The 25,652-nt window shown below is 37.9% G+C and overlaps 1 protein-coding gene across 12 annotated transcripts in view; it reads right to left on the bottom strand.

Moving 5' to 3' along the window:
* Positions 1-25,652, bottom strand: part of mecom (MDS1 and EVI1 complex locus) — a 187,964-nt gene extending 162,312 nt beyond the window's left edge. For 7 of the 12 annotated variants that reach the window (XM_015361740.2, XM_015361739.2, XM_015361742.2 and 4 more), the window contains exon 1: positions 25,400-25,651. In XM_015361740.2, the coding sequence (XP_015217226.2) occupies positions 25,400-25,436 (37 nt within the window). In that variant the 5' untranslated portion in view covers positions 25,437-25,651. Of the gene's footprint in view, positions 1-25,399 lie in introns of all 12 variants that reach the window. The other 5 variants (XM_015361735.2, XM_015361737.2, XM_069197396.1 and 2 more) reach the window with 1 other exon arrangement.

The following is a 25,652-nucleotide window of genomic DNA, read 5'->3' as shown; positions in this document are numbered from 1 at the left end:
AAACTACACAAAAGAGGTAGGAGCATCTGCAAACAAAAATCTTTATTGAGATGTACAAGCAAGGAGGCACAATCTCATCTGTGGAACCCAGTGAAACTGGTGAAAAAACAAGGAGACAAAAATGTTGAGATGCCCATAAGCCAACATCCAATAATAACCTCTCAGAATGTGAAATGCCAGTTCATAGGAGAATACTATAGCAAAACCTGAACAAGAAGGGCATTAATAAATGAGGCCAAGGAGCTACCTTCTTCTAAGGAAAATAAGCACATGGAGTATGCCAAAGTGTTCTGTGAAACTATTTAAGTCAACAGAGCTGCCTAGCATAAGACCATATGTGAGGCTTCAGAAATGTGAATGCACATTGTGTGGAGAAGAAGAGTAATGTTGTTCTGCAGGATGGAAGCCAGTTCCTGGCACTTTATGCATGGAGTTCTGGGAAGTGGGTGTCTTAGGATGCTTTTACAGGGTTCATTCAAGGACAGCCCTCAGGTGCTGAATAGGGTTCACCTCTGGTACTGGGAAATAAAATGGGATGTGGAATTTGGGCCACTGGGTTATGGCATAACCCAAAGTCCTGCCTGAGAATCAAGGTTCTCCAACATCAGCTTCAACCTGTGCATGCTAACATCCATCCAAAGAAAGCAGCATGTTTACAAAAGATGGGACTGCAGGTCTCAATCCCCACACAATGTGAAAACTAAAGTCATGGTGTTACGTATGGCTTCAGAATAAGTAAATTAAGTTCCCTTCCCAAAAACAACTGTGTATGCTTATATATACTGTATTTATACAGACCAGAAGTTTTCATCCAGCTGTAAAAGAACTATTAGGGAATCTCAGAGACCGCCCAGAAACAAAGAGACACTTTCAGCCCAAGTTTAATAGCGTGTAAAATCAACACTCTTACACGGACAGCACTTACAGTGAATCAGTCACCCTGCTATTATAATTAATAGCTCAATTTTATGTTTAAACAGACCACCCCTTATTGAGAGAGGTTTCTCTTTAAAATAAGCCCATCAACCTCATCAACCGCACTGATTGACTGCACTATATTGACTTACTACTTACACAAAATCCACCTGTAGTCAAATATTCAAAAGCAATGAGGATACAATTACCTATAGAATAAATTGATTAAAGATCAGTTTTTTTCTAGAAGAAGAAGCCATTTTAACAATAACAAAAGACAGGTTTTGATTCTTCTTACTTTTCCAAACACTGCATTGGTTACTGAACATTTCCACTTCAGGCATGTCTGAAGTGACAAATTACCATAAAACGTGATTAAACATGCTCAAAAGTAAATGATAATGCAAAAGGGCTTTTTGATGTTTTCTGTAATATTTTTAAATTACACATATTAACTGTGTTGACAGTCCATCAATTCATTTTCTAAGTGCTTTATCCAATACACAGTCACTGAGGCCTGGATCCTATCCTGGCAAGCAATGTGTGCAAGGAAGGATACACCCTAGATGGGACGTTAGTCCATCATGGGACACACATGGGCACAAACAAATGTCTTCAGATTCTGGAACAAAACCAGAGCAACCAGAGGAAACCCATGTGTTACAGGAGGAGAAATTAACTCCATGAAGAGAGCACCCTAGGAATTGAACCCAGGGTACGAGTCAGGTATTGGGCCATCCATGAATGTATCAACAAAATGTATTTTTTTCTACTACAGCAGTTAGGACCCATTCAACCAACAATGAGCTGATTGAGCTTGTTAAGAGCAGAATGAAAACCTGCAGATACACTGGCCCTCCAGGATCAGGATTGGACACCCCCGTACTAATCTAATCCCAGCTCAAGGGTGATGTGGAAAACCTAGGATAAGAAGTTGTGACTGCATGTGGAAGTGTGATAGTGCTTTCAGGGATTCAAGATTTCTAAGATGCTTTACACTGTATCATCAGGCAATTAGAAAACATAACATTATTCTGACTAATTGGCTCCTTTACCTCCTACTTGCAGAAGGGATTGTGTCTGTGGTCATATAGCCAGAGGGGGCAGTTTACTACTCCTACTAGGCTCCAATATGAACAAGATTTACAGATTTCCTTGGTGAGCACTGCAAGTAAACAAATACATCACAGGCATTACAAAGGAAAGCTTATCATAAGCCATTTCGTACCAAAGAAAGTCTGTAGGCCCATATTTGCCCTTGTGAAGGATTTTCAAGACAAATTTATCAAGCCATTTTTATACTTCTTTACTTTTTTACCCTGTGCTTTCAATGGGATGTTTTGACATGCCTTCAGTGTGCTCTGCTGTACTGCACCATGAGCAAGTATTGGGGAGCGCTGCTAAGAAACATCTATAATGCCACAACTGGCTTAGCTCGTTGTTCAGTGTAGCAAAGCACACTGGCACAGCGTTAAAGGCATGTGGACAACTTGCCAAACATTAGGCAAAATCGTGCCATGACAAATTCACTGTAACCACCTTTCAAGAACATAAAATAAGAAAATAATGAAGATAATGCTCTGCAGACACACACTCTTCAAGATGAATAATACAAAAAGAATACATGTCTAAACAGCTTGGAAGATCACAAGTGGATTTTCAGCACCAAACTGTACTATCTAAGCACCTCTGCAGTGAACTTCAAGAAGTTTTGGCACAATCTGAGCTTTTGTATTCCAGCTGCTGAAGAAGGGAAATGGTGAATTGCTGAGTAGCTCCACTCAATGGAATTGTACGGATGCAGGTGTCTCCTTATTAACAAAGACATAGGCCAGGAAAAGAAAGATCTGCTAAAAGGTCATCTCCTCTAGACAGTGCAGTGAACTTCAGGAGCTTTGTAAACAGGGGGACATTAATTGTATCTGTCACTGTTACCTTGGGTGCAACAGCCCGCATAGAAAGTTACTGACAACGTACTGTGAAATTATTCCAGATGACAGTGCCACAGCCTCAAACACCAAATACATACGTTTTCAGTTTTAGACATGCTCATCTCTTCCAGACACAGACGAAAATAATGAAAACCATTTTTCTTGGAAAATGTCCTACACTGCAACATACGGCAACATACTGTGTAATTCATAGATAACGTATTTCACGAGACCCTGCAAAGCACTTAACACCAGTGTCTAAATTTTTACATATTTCGATAGGACCAGCAGTGAAAAAGCAGACTTGAACATTTTCTTCCTGATTCTCTTCTATATGTGTGAAATGCCAAATAAAAAAAAAATACATGAGCCAGAAACTGATATTACTGGCGGTTGTGCTCAAACAAGAGGGATTACTTGAGCATTCAAAAGATAGAACCATGCACACATATATGCACAATTGTAGAATATATTGAACTTGATCTGCTATCACTTGATGTCATGCAAGACTAGATAAATGACAATTCTTTCGAGAGTCTGCAAAGCCCCTTTCGAACAGCTGCACAGTCTTCTCCCCTTCTTTGCAGCAGGTTTCTCCCTTAAGAAAAACACGCTTCATTACATCCCCTCTTACTTGAGCTGCAAGGGTCTATTCAAGGAAGATAAGCCTCTTAGAAATGAAGTAGCGTTGAATTTAGGTTTTGAGTGACAGCAGGAAGGTTTATCCATTCAACAGACAATACTGCATTCTCTGCATTAATCTAGGAGGCGGACAATGATCTGTTTTTTAGGCCGCATCTCATCTCTTTCCCACAGCAGTAGGTGATTGGAGTTAGGAAACAGGGACTGAGAAAGAAAGCTGAGCACTATCTCCTGAGCCCTCATGTTTCCTGAATGGGTTAGAGGGAAGTTCTAGGCCAAGTGCATCAATCACAGATGCACAATCAGGATGTGATGGTTCACCAGTTGCTGACTGACAGGCTGGCAGGTGAGGGGCGAGATTACGTGACACTGGCAAAGCATATCATTGTTATCTTCACAGCTGATGACACATTGCTAAACTGCGCTGATAATGATTGTTTAGGCGCCCGAGACCTATTTATACAGTGTACACATTTCAGGAACCAAATAAGTGCATGGAAAAAACAAAGCCGAATTAGCTTCCATAAATAATTGAGATATTTATAGCCAGTAAAAAAATGACCTATCTAAAATGCTATTTTTCTTACTTGTGGCTCTGATGCTGGTCTGACAAAGTCGTATCCTAGTAGATTCTTATCTACTAGGAATGAGTGTGTGCTTTATGCATCTGTTTGGTATCAAATATGTTTTTTATACCTCATTAATTGCAATAAAATGTGTTTAATTTGACTAATGTTTTTGTATTATTTTGTCCTGAAGCACTGAACTTCAGGGTGGCTGCAAGGTATATAACTCCCAATGCCCTGCAACACCAGATGGTATAAGGGTAGTTTCAGAAAATCACTGTTCAAGTCAAGCAAATGCTATCACTTAAGTCAACGTAACCCACTACGTCTTCTCCTAAAATCACGTTACTTCACAGAAAGTAATCTCTGAATCAGTTTGTGGAACAGAGTATGGAAAAGTGACAGTCTTATCAAACTGCAATAGAATCTGTGAATTTAGTTATGTGTAAAAATAGAACTACACTGCATTGCTTTACTAAGAAGGTACAGTATTAATATACAAGACATATTATTGTAAGATGTTGAAACAATTCAGGTCATTAATCTGTCCCTAGTATTTTGATTGCTGTAGTTACATGCACTCCATTCAGTAGAAGAACTGTCTTCTGGTACACAAGGAGCTCATTGTTAAACATTCTAAGGTGTAACAAAGCATTTTCACACAAGAGAGGAAGTATTTAATTTTCACATTAATGCCTTGGAAGGCCAGCAATTCACCTACAATAGAATAATAAATAACACATTAAAAAAGACATAAGCGGAGGGGACATATTTGAAAATTGAAAGCACTCATTCGGGATCCATATTCAGCAAGGAAATTTAATTTAGTACACTATTTAGCCTTTGTTAAGCCTGACATCTACAAATGAAACATTATGTTCAGACTCACTTGGACAGAAAATATACAAGTGGGTCACACTCCAACAGGGGCAAACATAATTTTAAACTTCAAAAGATATAGCCACAGACAAAATAATCATAAATGAATGAATATTTCTTTAGCTAAGAATAGGTGATGACAATATGTTTCAGAATTCAAAATTCAGGCCCGTGTCTTAAACCACTTAATTAAATAAAAATGCAAAGGAACAAGTAATAGGTTTATTCCATGCTGAAAAAAAGAAGAAAGAGAACACAACGTTTCGGCCGTGGAGCCTTCTTCTGGTGTGAGCTCACACCTGAAGAAGGCTCCTCGGCCAAAACGTTGTGTTCTCTTTCTTCTTTTTTTCAGCATGGAATAAACCTATTACTTGTTCCTTTGCAGCCTACGCATGCTGAGGCAGCTACCCACCATTAAATAAAAATGTTAACTACATCTTGCTAGGCTGAATGAGTGTGCGATAAACTAAGAGGACATGTTAACGTCTTCTGTGAGGAGCAGAAGAATATCCATATGCAATGAATGTTATATCTTCATTTTCTAATATTCACCACATTTATGAATGGTCACAATTTCTGCTGTGTGCATTCTAGTCACTGACGTTGGATCTGAGTGTGATACACGGCTGCCAAAACTGGCCTCCTAAAATTGAAATCATGTCATTGGACTTGAAGTACGTTAAGCCTTATGGCTCTAATGTGTGCAGTATTCACTTCTTTGATCTGGAAGATGTTATTTCCAACACAATATCATGAAATTGGTGCAATTCAATGAGCAACATCTTAAAATAAATGTTACACAGAAAATTTGCAAGACAACAAACGTTTGGCAAGTCGCACACTGGGGTCCAAAAACCTGACCTGGACAACTGATAAAAGTTATAATATTTTGGGCGGCCCTTCTACTAGAGATGGTTTTGACCTTTCAAGACAAAATAACACAGCAGAGTCTAATTGCAACAACTGAGTTTATTAGTGCATGAATTACAGTCCATGCCTTCAACGCAATCAAGATTTAATCTGCTTCCACACTGTTTTCTTTCATTGACAATGCTCCTGACATTAAGTGTAAGGTCATTCTCTCAAATTCTGTCTTTGTTATTTAATGCTGCAATATACACATAATATAGGAGTTATCATATACTTACACAATGCACTATTAAAACTAAATACAGTGTGATCCCACAATCTAAAACCCAGCCTTTGGTGATTCATGTGTGTCCTCTTTTCGTTAAAGCAGCATTGATGGGATTCTGTAACAAACGACCCATGGATCAATAAGCTAGGAGCAAACCAGCTGAGTACAATGAGACAAATGGCTTCCTCTCTAGTATCTTTTCTGATGCTCTTACATATAACCAGCAAGGCAGGTTTCATAGAATTACATTTTTGTCATATATGTCAACATATATATGACAAAAAGTACCACTTTAACATACAAGAATACTTAAATGAATGAACACTGGTTCAAGTTCTAATTACTTTATTTCTAGATGTTATGTTTAACTTCAGGAAACATGAGTCAGGGATATGACAAACAATGTTGCTGGCTGTTTCAATCAGACCCATGTTGTAAAGTCTGGTCATTTAAGATCCCCATTCATCGTTGTGCCTTCTCATCTTGATCTTATTTAAGTGTCTGGAGAGCAGGACCACTTGTTTGACGGTGAATTTAGACATGAGGGCAGGAGATTCTAATATTGTGGTATAAAACATACTGAAAGTTTTCATTTCAGCTCCTTAATGAGCCTGACCTTTGACCCTGCCTGATGAGTTCCATATCTGTCCATTTGTGCTTTCTGCCAGAAACATCTGACAGCAGTTGCACATTTTGACAGGGATATGACTAATGAAGTCGCTGCATAAAAATAATGGGGCAGCAATTGTGAGCCAGTTGTGTGAAAACCAAGCTCCCAGAAAAAGACTGGTATCTGCTCACATTTGTCTTCAAGAACGAGTTAATAATGTGAATCAGATGCCTAATTCAGGGACTGAAAGAAACTTAACCTGGAGTCTCTCTGTGAGTTATTTGGCTCTCTCCTTATGGAGCTTGTTTTCTTCATGTTGTGTTAAGGCTGATGTGACAGTGAATTTCGGTACAATACTGTGCCAACATTTGCAGCTTTGCTTTCATTTGATGCAATGTAACATCTTCACTTGTGAGATGCCAAATGCTTTTCACACAGCTCTGTGTTTCTTAGATTTAAAAAGAAAGCCCAGCCAGCACTGCAGCTGAAAATCTGCAGTAACTGTTTTTTGTTAAAATCAGGGGCTTAACATTAGGGCTCCCTCACTTTGGAATAATTCCCGGATCAGTGCTCCAAGGGCTAACCGCTTACTGTAAGCTTATATTAATACATTTTCTCTCCATGTCTACACTACTATAGTCATCTGGTGAGTAGTTGAATATACTTCATCAACTGCCTTCTGTATTAACACCTTTGTTCTTCTAACAAACCTTATTCCCCGATTGAAGCAGATCTGTTTTTCAACACCTACCAATGCATTTGTTTCAGCATTGGACGAGGTAACAAAACTAATGAAGATAAAACAAGGGAAATGAGCTGCATTAATGACAGGTGCCCCCATAACAGAGCTCTTGAAAAACTCACATTCAAAGAGGAGCAGTGAAAATAACCCAGCATTGCAATAGCTCAGGCATGAGCAGACTTTGTTTTTTTGGCAAGCTGGATGATATATGATGAGATGATGATATAAATGAAGAGTGGACTGTCACGACACCTCAAAGTGAAGTGTATGGACATCTTCCCCCCCTGCCAGACTAAAGCATGGGATCAACTTCTATGAATTAAGATGGTTTCTGAAGCTTCTGAAACCTTTCAAATGAAAAACCAAAGGTTGGTTTCAGAATAATGCCAACTATTTTATAAAGAACCAGTACGATTTTGTACTTGGTAAAAACACAAAGATGCTTAGCTACTCACTACAGGGAATTATATCCCTGGACATGAAGAAGATAATGAAGCAACAGAAGAGGCAGCACAGGAAAATGCTAAAGACAGCCGGTAACCTATACACAGAAACCCTTTCAATTTTGTATGATCTGCACTTTGGGAAAGTGGGGTTAAAGATGGGCTTCTCATGACATTCCTTCCATGTGGATAAACAGAGTTTAAGCGATAAGAAGTTAAAATTAAACCAATCCTAAACAAAATATATATAAGAAGCAAAACAAATGTTTATATTCCAGGCTGATTAATCTTCTCCTTTATCAGGACAATCAATACATTTTAAGACTCACATATGCCACCAGGGATTACCTAATCGTGCATGATAAAACTCTTCAGCTGGCCATAAATCATAATTAGTGACGATTGCTGTACTGTTGCAAGGCACAGAAGTATTTCTGTCAACAACAAACACTGCACTTGAAAGATTTACATGTAATTCCCTTAAAAAAAACCCAAGTCCCACTTGTCCAAATCTATGAAATAAAAAGAAATGAGAATTGTATTAGCACAAAAACTATTTCATCAAAGATGTCAAAGCTGACCTCAAGGAATGCATTCACTAGGTTTGGGATCTTATAATGCAATTTACCTCTGCGAAATATAGTGGAGGTGTTTAAACATTTAAAGGGCTTGTCAGGAGGGTTTTACTTAATTTGCGTTCAAACTCATACCTACATTTGATAAAATCAGAAGCCAGTAATTTGATTTTTATTTTCAGCATATCAGAAATAAATGTACACACAAAAATTATACTGTTTCAGTCTGATACCGAATGCGTAGATGAAGGGAATGCGCCGAATTGTAAAATTACACAGACACAGAAAGCACAAATCAGGCCCATTTAATTTCAGACCAATTCATTTTCATATTCTTCATGCTAAAATATTTTATAACTTTTGGCATGACCACAACAAAGGTTTGGTGACCCATGAAAACTTGAAAGACTACAGATGACTCATGTACTCAGATAATTCAAGTCAGGAAGTTTATAAATGAGCAAAGAGAAACAAATCACTGCACTATAGTACCAAACCTTTTACCTCCTCACAATAGTAGACCTATTTTAATATTAAAAATAAGATTATACACAAGACAAAATGCCCTCTGGCATATACAGTATGAAATTCATATAGATTTCACTGAATGCCAAAAACACAATTTAGTATAAAGTAACTATATAATTTACTTGATAAAATACCTGTTAAAAATCTTTAATAAAACAAGTTTTCTCTTTTCAAAACTTTAATCTATCCTGTCCAATCTTTAACTGAAAGCTTTTCCCAGAAAGAAAAGCTACCAAAAACATATTAAGAATTCACATATGCCTCCATAAGGTAATTACTGAAGTTAATAAAATCATACTATTAAATGTTAGAAAAAAGTGAATCTATTTTAAGTATTTAGCAAAACAATCTGACTTTTAACAGTTCTACTCATATAGATGCTTTTAGACTGAACAATTTCAGAACATTAGACTTACTAGTGACTTCCAATTAATTAGGTCAATTAATTACGTATGTATTCCCCCTAACAAACATTTTCTAATAAAGCAGCAGTAAATCAAATAGAAATGCTTTAAGGATTAAAGATGCTGTGCAACATAAGGATATAAAAGGCCACTCTTGCTTGGAGGAACTATGAAATTATGCTATGTATTTCCTAGTACTGTTCCTAATGCAAGACAATATTAGATAGATTTTCAAATGATCATAGGAGGCAGTTAACATTTTCATGGCATCTGGCAATATTATATGCCTTCTTAGCATCAGCAGCATCTATACAGCAAATAATCCAGATTTTTTTACAATGCAGAAACAGACCTACTGCATTCAGTACAGGCCTGAAGTATGATGAGTCAATTGCTCTGCACAGACTGAACCCCACAGCTGTAAGAGGGCAGCACCTTAATGAAGTCATGTTTAAAATGGAACTACGTTAACAGTAAAGTCCTTTTTTATATCAGAGAAAAAAAACATTTAAACTTTTCCCGTCTCTGACAAATTAGCACTATTCACCTACAGTATAGCAAATGAAATCTAATGAACTCATGCAAAGCAAAAGGAATGTTTTCACAGCAGTTCCTTATACATGTACATTGCTCTTTAAGCTGTGGAAAATGTGCAAACCATCAACTCCCAACAAAAATCTGCAATTTCTTAGTGCTGCAAACAATGCAGCAGCATCAGAGTTTAGGAACTTAAGTGGACTGGACTCCTAGTAGACATTTAAAGAACAAGTCCTTCTCAACCAGGAGAAAAAAAAAACACAAGTGAAAGAAAAAGATCCCTGAAGTTATTAAACAAATACTGGAGCAGAAAGTAAAGAGATATGGAAACTGAGAAGACAAATTTCCAAGTCCTTTCCTGAAAATGCTTGGATTTTGAGAAGAGTCCAATATGGACAGACAGAAGTACCTTTGTGTGCTCTCCCTAGTGAGACTGGAGTGCTCAGGAAAACTATCGACACAGGACAAGCCTTGTACCTCAGACCACATTCAAAACTTGGAATTGTAAGAGCTACAGACCTGCACTGTGAGCAGTACCGCAAAAAAAGAGAGGCCACCAAACACGGGCTTACAAGAAGGCAGCAAATAAATTCAATATTTAATATAAATATAAAAATATTTGGTGGACAATTTAAATGAACAGGTAACCAGTTCTGAAATTAAGCAAGTTGGAGGTAAAGAAATAGATGAGAGACATGTGCCTGAAAAACGAGTGCATCGTGGATCATTTCTCCTTCTTATCTACTTCTCTAGAATGATTCATGTTTGAATATATTGTAGAACATGTTACAGCATTTGCCAAGCTATCATTTCATCAATCAGAATTGCGTTAATTTAACAATAAAAATGAGAAGACTCCTTCAATACACATGAATGTTATTGATCAGCATTGCAAAAAAATTTATAATAATTATAAGAATACAGTATTAGTAATAAAAGAAGAACTGGCCTCCACTACCCACGAGCTTTTAAGGATGTGTTCTCAGCTCTAGACTTTCTGAAAAAATGGCTTCATTACTCTGTGTTCCCCTTGTGAACTGTGATCTACTCTCAGGCCCTTCATGCAAATCAGCGCCGTTTTGTTCCACTAATAAATCAACAGCTGTGGCAGACACTGCAAGCTGGCGAAACAGGCAGAATATTATGAAGTCCTTTTTTATTCATAAAAAAAGTAATATTTGTACTGCTGCTGAGAGTCCCAGTCTGCCATGCATTTATTTTACTATGAAATAGCTCCCCACAAACAATCTCGCAGCCCGAACCCTTGTAGACAAAATTTATAAGTCAACGCCTGCATTAAATTTCTCAATACTATTCTTAATCAAGGAGTTGTATTTTATAAGGCTCAGCTCCTGAGGAATACCTCTATCCCTTCTGCCCTGACAGACTGTTTGTCAGCTAAGCTCCCCATCATGTATCCCTACCACTGTCAGCTCATGCGGGGAGACCTTCAGTTTTACCGCAAACACTCGCACCCTGTGCAACCTTTGTCATTGATCGCTGATCCAATCCAGTGCCCACATGTTCTTCAAGTGCCTACACAAGTAATGAGGTGCTCATGGTGTAAAATTAAACTGTCAACTGTCAGGGATTGATAACCACAGCGAGAGCTGACCTAGAACACCTGCACTAGTGGACAAGACAGGTGTGACGCTTTTGATCACAGAGCCCCACTAGTCATTCTGACCCAGTACTGTCCCACTGAGCATTTCCCACATGACAAAGACTTCAGCCTTCTGAGGTGCATCACTGCAATGTGTCTTGTCTGGAGCACCGAACAAACCCACTTATTTCACACCCTTACCCTTGAGTTTCTATAACAGATAAGGAAAGCTGTGATTTAAAAGGTTAGAAAAAGATTCTGCTTGAATTTAAAAAAGCACAGACGAACATTATTAGACAGCTAGCTCCATGCATAGCCAAGATGCCCTATTGTATTTGGCTTACAGTCTGGTAACTGTCAACAGGGTATCTCTTTACTCTAACTAATGTGAATTTTTTCCAACTCTTTCCTTGCTCTCATACCTAGATTTAAACAAAGCTTCTGAGAGAAAACGCTAAAACAAATACAATTTGCATCTTGGTCCTCGTGTGGGTCTGAGAGGTTTTTCGAAGTTTAAAAATCCCTGCAGGAAGAGTCTGTAAAAGAATAATTACACAAAGCAGGAACACGTGAAAAGTACAGCTGTCGGAGCCCCGTGTGTGGAAAACCAGAGATAAAAATCTATTAACTTATTTGCTGACCCTATTAAACAAAAAAATGCCTGTGTGCTGAAATCTTAGTGACAATGGCATCCAAATCTTTTCACCCTAAATTCCCAGACCAAATACACAAGCTGTCTGATGAAGGCACAGAGTGACACCAGTATAGATTCTGGCCCTGCTTGCTGGCAGTTTACGAACAGTCCTAAGGGGTTCAAGCTGCCCTTTATATGCTAGCTGCCCTTTTTCACCATATGCTACTGAGAGCCGAGGATCAGCACTGTTGTAGAACTGCATATGGCACAAATAACATCTGACTAAGTAAGGCAATGGATCATACTATCAAAGAAAAATCAGGAAGACAAACCCTGCTTGTTTGTGGGACGTTCAGCAAAGTTCACTGCAGAAAATGTAAAACTATTATCAGTAGCAAAGCAGATCTTCAAGTCTGTCCTGTGATACTTAACTGGACTTAACGATTAAAGCAAAACCGAAATTGTAATTTAAAATCCATGCTTTCATTAAGCATTAAGCATTTAGCCACCTAGTGGCAAAACATAAGAACACTATAAATAAACGATATGTAAAACTTCAGTACTAGTGACTGTTTAATCTCAGGACAAAAACAACATGAAAAAAACAGTGCAGTTGTCAAAACTGTTATTTTCCTTCATTCGTTTATCTGTGAACATGAGATTAATATGAATGATATAAATAATATAATGTGTGTTTTCTGGACTGAATCCATGCACACATTTAATTATATTTGACCAAAAACATATCTGTGTTCAACCTAGTAAGTTCACCTGGACAGACAGTATTGTGACACATTCTCCTTAAGTATTTTTTTCTTCAAGTGTAAAAGTCAGTATTTGAATGCATTTCCTTTTGCGGCAAGAACTGCATGAAATCTACAACCTACTTGTATTAGGCACACCAAACTCCTTTTGAAAACATTTGAGATGTTTCGCTACAGCCACTGTGAGTTCTTGCCGAGTCTTGGGGTATTTTCACTTTGCTTTTTTCTTCAGCATGTAAAATGCATACCTGATTGGATTTTACATTTTGAGCGTGCCTTGGCTATATGTTTTGGGCCACTGTTGTGCTGCATGGTGAAAAGCAGTACAATAAGTGTGGAGATATTTTCTCCCACACAAGCAGACATAATGATACTGTTAACTTCAGAAATTATTCTGCTGCCATCATTACCTACACCATCAATAAAAATGAGTAAGCCTGTTACAGAGATAGTGATGCACACTCAGGCCATAACATCACCTCCACCAGTCTTTCAGAGCTTGTTAAGAAGTACAAAGATGAGTCAGGTGAGTTTTGGAACAAAGTGTTATTGACAGATTAAACCAACAACCGTTAAACCTTTACCACAGCAATAGAAAGGTTATACTCTGGAGAAAGAAAGGATGAACAGATCCACCAAATAACAGAACCTCAGCTGTGATGTGTGCTGTTATTTCCATGTGCATTAAGTTTAGTATGAATGGTGTGGGTATGCATGGCCATCTCTGGAACTGGCTCACTCATGATGTAATTGATGATGTTGCTAAAGATGAAGAATTCTGAGGTATACTTCTACTATATACAGGCTCTGTATGTGCTTCTAGTGTCTTTCTACTGTAGGAACTAAATAATCATAGGAAGTCACTTATGTTCCTGTTGTTTCCTTCCCTGTGTGATAGCTAATAGGCTAATTGTATTAATGCCAGGGTTAAGCCCACTCTTAATTCACAAAGAAAGAAATAGGTGCATTTGGCCAGGAGCTCACAGGGATTGTGCTGTAATGGTCAAGTCCTCTTGAAGTGGGCCTGGTTATTGCTGGCAGGTGAAACATCTGGCCAGACACTGTAACATCTGTAGTGGATTGGGCATCTCCAAGACCACCGTTGCCTATCCACCACCTGACACTTAACTTGCCCTTACACTGGCCCCAGAGATGTTTAGTTTACCCGGGACAAGGCATGGACAGTGACCGGTAATTAATTCATGGGAGAATATTCTGAATTCAATTTCTTTAAAAGAACAATGTCGTCACTAGCATTCAAATGTTCTTAACGAGCAACGTTAGCTGTGAAACGTTGCTCAACCCCTGATCAAAGAGTCAAAAAACCTGCTCCGAGCTTTTGAATACAGTTGAGCTTTTCTTCATGTTAAAATAATATTGCTCCAGAGGCTAGGATGTTAACTTTAATCAAAACAGGAAATCCTGAGGAGGATACAGCTCCTCTGCTCCTCCGTCGAACGTTATGGAGATCGAAATTAATTTGTTTTGTGTTTGTGAAAAGAGTCACAATATCAGGAAGCAAGGGTGGCTCATCAAAGCCTGTGAGCTGGGTGAAACACCGATTCTCTGGAAGGAGTCTTGCTTGGAATGTTGCGAGGAAAGGAATCTCCACTGTCCTATTGTTCAACACTTCCTCTCTGTCTTCGGTTGTACAAAACTCATGGGCCAGCAGCACAGTATGTTCAGCTCGGATGGTAGGGAGTCTAATCACTTCTGAACTCCTGTAACTGCCTCATTCTTTCCACAGAAACCCAACCTCCCATGACTACAGCCATATGGAAAGAGGGAAAATGGTGTCCAGTATCCTGCACGTAGTATAACCTGAAAGACTTACATTTTTTTTCTAAAGTGCCATTGTAATTGTTAGCAATATGATTAAAAAGACATTTCGGTTGAATTCTTTTTTACTAGAAATTTAGCAAATGTTGTTTTAAAGCATGAGGTTAAATTTCACAATATTTTAATATATATACACTTTTGTAGTATACTGTAATGGGGAGCTGCAACTACATTGAGTACATAGAAATTTTCATATGCACACAGTTGCACATGTAATCCATAGATTAGAAGCTGTCCATAACCATATGCTATAAATGTCCAACATTGTGCAATCAGTGTAGTATAAATTGAGAACCCCCAAAAATACACCTATCAAACTCCCACAAGTGTCAAACTGTGTCTTCCTTCAGAGAAATGAAAAGGAGGACCTACAGTAAAATGCAGCTGCAGTTTAAAATCCAATAAACTACAGAATTTAGCTGGGGCCCCTGTCACTTTTTACAAATCTCCTTTTTACAAAAGATGAGAGGAGCATATGATTTAAAGAATCTAATTATGTTAATGACCTAGTGCAGCAAAACTAGTGAACATACAAGCGATGGACGCATCTACTGTAGGTTTTCTTTGCCCTCCCCTAAGTTAATCAAGAGCTGCTCAAAAATAGTTTCCTTCCCTCTTCAGAAATCCCACTGTGGTGGAACAAATTGTTATCTGAAGTTTCACAAAGCAATTGTTCGATAATTCCTGTTTATGGCTTTAATCCAGTGTTTAAAAGAAAGGTCTATACTGCCAACACTTGAAATATTTCACAACAGAAGCTGAAAAAAAGTATTAGCTGTCACTTGGTGGGTCAGCTGTGTAATAGCTGTGGTCTAGAAAATGTGGCCTCTCACATAAACATCCAGCTTGCTTACTCTGACACGCTGGCGATATAAGGGTTACAGTGTGACCTGCTCTTATAATCCTGTACGTCTAGTGTAAAAGGCAAAAAGCAAAAACATATAGTACAAGTTATAATGTTGTTAAGATCCCATTTAACTAGAGAATCTTTTTATTTACAGCACCATTTTCAGTAATGCAACTTAATATTTTTATGTAAACCAGTGGTCTACATACTGTAATCAGTTATGAATTTTTTAGGGAGGAGTGGAAGTGGAATATTGGATTCCACTAAAGAGTCTTAATGTTTCTACAAATAATCTGAGGAAAAATAACCAGTGTTTTAAATGTAATACTGTAGGTTAGGATAGGAACTTAATGGACAATGGTCAATTAATATCGACTACACATTTCTTCAGCCTTTATACTCTTTTTTTATTGCCGTCAGACATGAACCAAACATATGTCTGAGGGCATTTTAAACAGTGTACGTCCATATTATGATATTCCTATATTCTGACTTCTTTTGAATCCGACCCAGGAATCCAGTGTAAAATCTGGATTACATATATAAATACTGTAAATATGTACATACACAGGTAAGGTGTTCCAGGTGCCCTACTGCATTATTAACTGCGTAGTAATGTCTGGGACACTAATTTCCTCTTCCTATATGTGAAACTACAGTATACTGTATAAGTGGTTCACCATAACATAACATTATATCTGCAGGGCAGCAACAACCAGTAGCAAGAAGACCTGGAATGTGGATTCTTTCATATGTTGTGATGCCAAGTGTCATTTGTGATTCTTTTCAGAACTGAATCAAATTACTGTAAGGCACAGAAATGTTGACACCTTATTATAGTTATTATAGTGTACTTCTCTTCCTGTAGCAGCAAATGAGTGATGAGGTCTTTTTTTTCCCCAGACTCCTCCAAAAGACACCTGCTAAAGAAAAGCAATAATAGGGCTCTCAAGTTTGCCAAGAAGCTTCAAGTGAAGCCGCTTCCAGTACTTCTAACTCCACAAATTATTTCTGAGAGCGAAATGTTCTCCCTTTCTGTTCTGTCACCAGTACATTTTAACTTCTGTTGCAACAGTTTGGCTCCATAACCTTTCCATGACTTTTTGCCAGGCAGCTTACCTCCAACAGGGGAAGACTAGACCTTAGTACCAGCTTCTCTGAGGCGTGATTCACAAGACTCCATCCCCACTTGTAGAAGCTCTCGGAAAATGATTACCATGCCAAGCATTTCAGTAACTTTTCAGCCTTTCTTTTATTTCTGGTTCTGCATGGTCATTGCTTGAAATTGTTACAGACCTTCACTAGCTTATTGATTGAAGTCTCTCTGAAGGAGTTTAATTAACTAGCAGCGAGCATTTCCCAAACTAGTAATGGAAACAGTTTGCATATTGCAATTTCATTGATCTTGTACCATGATAAGGAAAGGCAACCTAGCCGACTCCAGCAGAAACATTAGGCTTATTTTTCAACAGCCAAATACATATGGAAAGGATTTGCTCAGTTAGGGATTAAATGTTCCGTTAAGGACAGTTTACTATAGCTAAGAGTCATAGTGCAGACCAGTGTCCGCTGTTCTTTACTCATTTTCTGCAGACTCAACACAAAAATGCACACACACAAATGTTTTTCAGCACACATACAACAATAAGGAGTGGACAATCTTTGCTTAAAATACACTTACCTTTTGTAATATTTCTATTTATTTTAAACTCAGCTTTCCCGCAGTGTTACTAAAAAGATATTTTTTTTTCAGAGAGGCCTTGCAGGTAAGGCACACAACCTCCCCAGACCATTCAAATGTTCCAAAATAATATAATGATATAAACTTTTGTATTCATCGACTACTGCTCTATTATTGAATGACCTTTATGAAGAAAAGCATTCTTGTTCTTTATTTTCTAACGTTTAAGGTTTGTTCATTGTTTGCCATACTTCTCCTTTTCCCAGTGGTACAAGCACAGCCTTTCCCATGCCAACAGTAAAAAGCCCCTCCCAAGACAGTCAGACACTCTGTCTGGGTCACAGTTTTATCAACCTATTGACTTGGTCAGCCAAACTCTGCAGAAGAGGTTCACACTCCCAGATGAAATCCATAAAGTACAGGAGAGACTGCAGTGCACTTCGTAACTTCTTATATTATAGCTGAGCAATACTTAAGCTCATCAGCCCTTTTTCACTAAATATTTTACAAAACAGTGATAGACTTTCCTCCAAACATTCATGCCAGTAAGACGTGCACTTTGGCGACACAGACACCGCAACTTACATTTTTACCATGACCCATGACGAGGGAAGCATTCATAACAGGATTTAAAAAAAATGTTTAATATAAATCTCTTACTATAGCTAGATTTACAGAATCCCATTTTCCAGCGTGTTCTGCTTTTGGTTATATTAACTATCCTTCACATACACTCAAATAATGCGTCCTTCTAAGATGCTTCAAGCCAATAAATGTAATTTAATCTCCTTTGGTCTCTTATGTTCACTTTATCGGCCAGCATCAATTTTTTTTTCAGAAGTAACCGTTTTGCTCCGTGAAAATGTCTGCTGATTCAGTCTAAACTTAATGCACATGTAAAGCAATAGTTAGCATGGACTCCCCAAAGATGACTGAAATGGTTCTGCTAAAGACAACTTCCTCTCAGGACAGTTAGTACACAAAGAGTTTCTTCTCTTTACTGCATCTGGTTCTTGATTCACAGGTATTAAAATGTCTAAATTGAGAAAAAACTGAAGAAATGTTTTCTCCAGACAACTCAACCTTATGAGTCTTTACCAACGTGGTGATGCCATCTCATCACTCACATGTTGTAAGGCAACACGACAGAACTGTGTGCATCATAGCAGAGCTCTTGTTTTGTAGTTTTTCTTCTAATGTGACACCAAACAAGTGAAAAAGAGTTTATTCACAATGTCTTCTGCCTCAGAAAAGAAGCAAAAATGGACTGGAAGCACCCTATTCTATTCCACCTTTGATACAATGAATGTAACTCAGGTCTTGGCTGAGAATAACCAAAGTCACCATGACCGGCAAACTTAAACTATTCAGCATTGTTATGTGCAGAGGTAGGTCAAAACTGAACAAATCATTTATAAGCCTTTAGTAGTTCAGCCAAATCAGGTGTCAGTCATGACCTATTGCTGAGAATGTGATATCTCAATTCCAAACCTTTCCAACACAAAAGAGATCCTGGCAAACTAGCCCTTATTCCACAAACCAGGGCCCATACCTGCAAGATCCAAAGTGAAGAATCAGCTGCTGACAAAATGTGATGTCATTTGTGAAACGATGGGAAAAAAATGACTTTTGACAATGAACCTTACAACAAATAAAAAGCAGATTCAAATAAATGTGTAACCATTCCCCAGGGTTTGAAGTTGAGAAAAAAATTATAGTTGTCCCAAAACAGACTTCACATTTATGAGAAAAAGCACATTATTGTTATTATACGCTATTTAGATAAATCAGACTACTGTAGCCATGTTTAGACAAACAAGAAATCGTTCAAGCACCATTCTGAGTTCCTAGCATTGGAGCTGTTCAGATGCCACTAGGCTTTAAAAAACACACAGACTAATTCTTCCAGTGAAAAATGATCCCCGAACTTGAGTGTAGGGCTAGAACTCTAATACACTGGGCCACAGAACCAGGAGCTTCCCCATATTTAAAGAAGCCAAAAGATGTCGCAAGTTTGTCTGGATGCCCCCCCACACATACCCCACTACCCTGACACACACGGGCTATGGGGGGTCACTGGTGTGATGGATGAGAGGAGCTGTCTCCAGTGGAAGAAAGGACCCGGCCTGTCAATGTCACTGTTGAGCCAGCCGCTCCAGCGATTCCGGCCTGGTGACGGGGTGTCGGAGCTACGTGCAGGTGACACTGCCTGGGCCTTCAGCCTCTTTCACACAGCAGCAGACAGACCACGACAAAGTTTAACATTACGTGCTTTTAATTTTAATATCAACGTACGTAACCATACACACGCTTTGGACCACAATAAATTTAAACAGGTTGGTTGGCTCATTTTCTATTACTCCCCTGTGGAAATTAAGAAACCGAACTGAATCGTCATTGTTTTTTTGTTTTTTTGCAGCTTTGAAATTCCAGGAACTCCAGGCTAGTGAATTCCTGAGGCAAAATTGAACAAAGAATGAATGTAGATTATACTGCATTGTAGATTTCTTTACAGGTTTCTTTGGTCACTTAGAGGACTGAATTTAATTTTATAGCATTTGTTATCAAATATACAGTTTATTTATCTACATTCATGCTACTTCATTTGAAGGAACGCAGTTTGATGGGTAAACAGAATGACGCGATTTATATTCAGTTACACAAATAGATATTACAGTACAATAAAACAAAATGTGAGAATTTCCATTAACAAGAATAATATTCACCCCTGTAGTCTGTGTATTTATACACAATGTGCATATGTTAGTCAATGTATACATATACAAACAAATCCCTCTTGTTTAAGGTAAACAAGTTGCTGATAAAGAAAAATGCCATTGTTCTCTTTAAAGCCTCTAAACACCAAGCTACCAACCATTCCTATTCAGCTTTCTTAAGGCTGTGTCACATTTGTTTACTAAACTTTAGTTTGGAGCAAGCCAAGCATTAATGTTGCCATGCATAACAAAACTGATCGCCTTCCTATCCGTCTGAGTTGAGGCAATGCCTATTTAATATTGTTACTCCTAGCCCCCACTTGTCTCACCTTTTAAATGGCCCAATCCATTAACCCTTTTGAATTCTACTTATAATGAGCTATGACAGACAAACAGATGATGCATGGCCCATTAAACAATGTAGATGTACTCCTATGGAATGATCCCATGACAGCTGTTGGCAATGCAGGGGGAAAAAAAAAGAAGAAAAGGACTGTTTAAACTGTTCGAGTGGACGTCCATTTCATTGGGATTTTATAGCTCTTTTTAAAAAAATAGTTTGTATTCAGAGAGGTCTACTAGAAATACATCTTTGTTACCCAGGCATGATATTTATTATGAATTATTATTAGAATAAGTATAAGAAATATCACTGACATTAAAATGGCTAGTGTAGATTTACACTTATCTGATGTAAAAAAAAGAAACTGGATGACTGCGCATACAGACATGTAGTTCAAAATTCAATGTTTTAGCAGAAAGCCTATAGTAAAGTAGGAATACATCACTCTTCCTGCTGTACATCTGAAAAAATAAAAAAATAAATCTGTGGGATAAATTAACCAAATATCGCAACTTCTCAACTGCACTAATAAACATCAATGAGACGTCAATGCTGGTTCCTGTGCTCAGTTTACAGTGCTGTGGAATCCTTGTGGATGGCAGGATACATGTGCTCATTTTTATTTCAGATTGGTCATAATAGTGTTACAAATGGCTTCTGAGCACCCTAGGCAATGCAAAACCGTCTGACACATCTAATTTTTGTCTTGCAGGGGCATCTACTGAATGAACAGTTGCTTTCATCCAAAAGTTTGAAGTGGCGTTTCTTACTATTCTGACATCTTTCTTCGTCACTCGTGACAAATGACAGAAAATCATTTGCAATCATACATACACACAAAAAAAATTGCTGAAGGTATGCACAAAACACTCAAGTAAACCATGGGAAATCTGTGTGTATTACACGTTTCCCTCAATAAAAGAGGTTCTACAGAGATCTTCAATTAAAAACCTCTAGTAAAGGCATTCTTCTGTGGGGTACAATTATACATTCGCAGTCCTCAGAGGGCAGTGCTGTACTGCTCTCGTGTGATTTAAGTATTTAGGGATCCTTTTCAGAATAAATAATGACTGGATACATTGGTTTTGTTTATGTCTGTACATTTTTAGACGTTATTAAACTATAACAGATACAGAGTACATAAAAAATGGATATTGCACACAAAACCCCAATACAGGATCCTTAAGGGTCCTGTGGTCTGTCAGCCTTTCTTGATAACCTTTCCAGAGCAGACTTCCAAAGGATTTTGCTCCTACTCATTTTGAAAAACAAACAGAGGGTCCAAAAAAAGTTTAGGTACGATTTGTCCTAGGCTCGTACTAGCGTTTTTCTTAATGAGTCACTCAGATGGTGTCTCGTTTCTAATTTCACCGAAACTGTGCGTCTAAATTATCATCTGTAATTGCTGTTAGTTCAAACAGCTAAGCTCGATATACTGTTTTTACAGACAGAAACATGCCGTTACTTTTTCTACATGGATTTCGGACTGACACCTGCTTTCACTCTGACTTCTCCAGGTCGCCTCACTTCTGATTTTATGCGACATTAAATCTTCTTTCTTCCCCACAGAGCAGCCTGACATATAAGATGAACTTTTGCATCTTTTTAAAAGGAGTTAAAATAAGTAGAAGGCAAACTCAAGCAAATACCCTACTGGCTGCACGCTAAAAAAATAGTCTGTAGCAATACTTGAAAGAGACAGAGCTACAGATAATATTATGCACAGATGCACACTGAATTTATTTACTTGCAAAGTTGTTATATGGAGTCTGGGAATTTAAATATTCAATGTTGACATTGTACAGCACTGGCAAGAGGCCAAGCGCTGTCTAGTCTCTGAAGAGACCCTGTAGACAAGGAATTTGGTACATTCTCTCCCTGTGACTTAATAGGTAGAAATCTTTATTCTACATCTTGAGTAAATAATAATCCCTAAATATGCCTCAAATTATCCCCTTTTCTCACGCAGTAAATAATTATTCTTTAAAAATATGCACGGGAGGACTTGCTTGTAACCACTCTTTGCAATTGTTTGTATTTTTGGAGCTTCAGTCTATCGTTCAAACGACCTTAGCCACTTCTGACCTTGGTTAAAATTGCTTTATAACTTCTGGCTTCAGTGTCACCCTCGCTCTCAGTTGCTTGCGTGTTTGTAAACTATATGATTTTTCTTTTCAGATGCAGCGAGCCAAGCCGTGATGAGACGGACAGAAAAATAAACGTCTAAGCACTGCTTTGCAACGAAGTGGCACTTCACCAAGAGCTTCTGCGCAGTCCCATAAAAAGAAATCAAATGTATTTGTCTGTTTCAACCTCCCCTCGAACATCGAGTCCTTACACCTATTCCCCTCGCCACCACCAAACGCGAAAAAAACAACTTTGTTTTAAAATCGATGTGTTCTCATTCAGATTTCCCACGGCCAGTCTCATTAGGCTTGAACTTTTATGTTATCATAAACATTGCTCACAGTATGGCCGTATGGCGAATTAAATCTAAATTAGAATGCAGTTTTATTATTATTTTATATTCATGTAATAGTCATCTTAAGGAATCTTCGCGGAATACCCTTGTCCTCTTAGAAGTGACTCTCATTCTTTCAACAGGAATTCAACATTCTCCACTTGAAAATAAAGGACTTGCCAATACTTCTAACGTCGAATGACCGTCAGTGCTACTTGGAAAACTTTTCTCCTCCGCAAAGTTTCAACGTAGCAGGAAAAAAAAAATCATTAGCAGTCGTATTACACCACTTAAAAAAAGACATAGTTGCGTTTTAGTCTCCTGGGATTCTGGATATGTTGATCATCATTAATTGATTAAGTGGGTGTTAAACTGTCAATTGCTTACGATTTACCTTTTAATTATTGTGATCTGCGCTATCTTCAGGTTATAGGGCGGTCTGGAGGCATCTCTGCAAATTGAGATCTCACAATTAAGTACTCTAAATTGTGTTGAAGCCCCCAGAAAAAGTATATTTTCACTTGTTCAGGAGCTTACTCTACCTCTTTTTGTCAAAATATAAAATATAATATTGCCTGGGAATTAAATTATGCAATTTAATAAGTACTGGAAACAATCCCCCCGGAAACTAAATAAAATTAAAATATACACGTTGTAAAAAATACTTATTCAGGTATGTCGTTTAAACAATCCGACGCTCGTCACTTTCAGTATTTGTAAAAACTTCCAATTTAACACAAGATATAAAATGATTTAACTTCTATTTAATGTTGACAACATTTGTATTATACAATTTATGTATCGATCATTTGACATTTATTTTCTTCATCACGCCAAAAAACAATTATCTTTAGATTAAATCGGGAGGATCATTAATATCGTAACATACAAAGTAAAACAACAATAATAATATATTAGGATGACCACATCAGCTTCAAGTTCATTAAACGGAAAGAGCGCACAAAGACAGGCCCATGTTCTGTTTGCGATATGTCTGACCTGTAGTATTTTTAAGGAAAAAGGAAATGATATTTCAGAACACGAAAATTATACGTTTTGGAATGATTTCCTTTATTGCAACATCTGATCTTAACCTCATTTGGGAAAAAAAATTCAAGTTATTCAATAAACCGTTCAGTACTGTCTTTGAACTTTCTTAAATTCAGCGGCGCTACCAAGAATTATAAAAGCATACAAACAGAAAACTGTCCTGGAAACGACATTCACAGCCGCAGCATGAGGTGCACATTAAACCTCTACTTTTTTCGCAGGTTTTCGATAATTGAAGCATATAAGAAAAACACTCCGTTTTGGGGGAACATGGATTTAAATTAGAATTAACACTGTTCAAAATTAAAAAGAAAAGTTAATAAAGTCATCGAGATTTTTAGAGCTATATGTAGGGCATTAAAACTCGCATCCTTCATCAGAAATGTTATTTATTGATTAGGAGAACAATTTCGATTAATACTTTCTGTTTATCTAGATCGCGGGAAACCAAGTTTGTTTGAACGTAAAGCGACAAAGTACTCGAGAATTCCTTAAAAACACTTTGCCACAATGTGAGAGAGAACTGCTAAATATAGTTAAGAAATGCTGCACTTCAGAGTATAGACAGAATACAATATTTTTACAAAAAACATATATATAATAACGATTCCATGGTGAAAACGTCCGAATGATTTGATTTACAATTCACAGCCATATCATAATATTAAAACACTAGGAAAATACTGCGATTAAAGCTGCTACAGCCTTTGCACGACAGAAAAACATATTTCCAAGGTTTTCGCTCACAGCACAGCGCAGCTATTGCAATATCCTTTGCACGCTACATTTAGCGCAATCGCGTTAATTTCTCTAACACACTTGTTGCGCATAAATTCCACGAAACGTAACCTATTTAAATAATCATCTAATGTTATTTCAGTTCAAACCCCACTCGTTTACAAACACCGTATTTTTATAGTCTCTAGAATACGCATGCCTTACGAACGAGTCCGAGATTTCACATTGTCCTGCTCTGAACAAGATTTAACTATACTACATATTTGTTCTCCGCCAGCTACGTCAATGTAGTACCTGTAAACATTTAAATGCACAGATTCCTTTTTCGGAAACTTAGTTTTCTGCTATTAGCTTAAGCCCACCTGCCTTTTCAAAGGTGCTGCTGCGAATTGAAGTGACCAGGACCTTAGCGCTTTTAACAGCGAGTTCCAGGGAACCGGACCTCAAGTTAAGCGACAGCGCCCACTACATGCAACGCAAAAGTGCTCGCAGCTCGGTCTCTGTAAAGTTCCTCTCGCATTTATTCAACTTTTTTCCCCAACTCATTTTGCTAATATAAGCTCGTGGTGCTCAGAGGACCGCTATTCACAAAAGCCAGCGGTTGCAAAGTCATTTCAAAATGCTTTCTCTCCTTTCCTTGTGCAAGGCGACAACTTGTGTACGTTGAGAGGACAGGTCAGTGCCTGCTGACATTAACGTAAAGAATACAGGTTGTTTCTATATTTAGATGTGAAAGCATTGATATCACATAAGAGATACACATGTACAAGATGGCAGTTTGCAAAACGCATACAAAGGGATATTGCACCTACTTGTGGCCAGTTTCCTTGCCCTGCCTTTGGACCTCATGATGCCAGTCTTTCGGCGTGGGTTTGTTTGATTTTTTCTTGGATCTTTTCCTCCTTTTTCTTTTTTCTCTGTCCCTTTCTCTGTGTTTCTCAATCCAGACTCGCTATCTCTCCAGCATTGTCAGTTCGGACACCTTCGCACATGCGCACAGCCAAACTGCCGGCGCCGCCAAAAAAGTTTGGAGCGATTTATCACTTGATATTACTGATCTTGTCA

The sequence above is a fragment of the Lepisosteus oculatus genome, chromosome 13, assembly GCF_040954835.1.
Source record: "Lepisosteus oculatus isolate fLepOcu1 chromosome 13, fLepOcu1.hap2, whole genome shotgun sequence".
NCBI classification, from domain to species: Eukaryota; Metazoa; Chordata; class Actinopteri; order Semionotiformes; family Lepisosteidae; genus Lepisosteus; species Lepisosteus oculatus.
The sequence above is the reverse complement of the archived record's forward strand: the minus strand, read 5'-3'. Positions and strand labels throughout refer to the sequence as shown.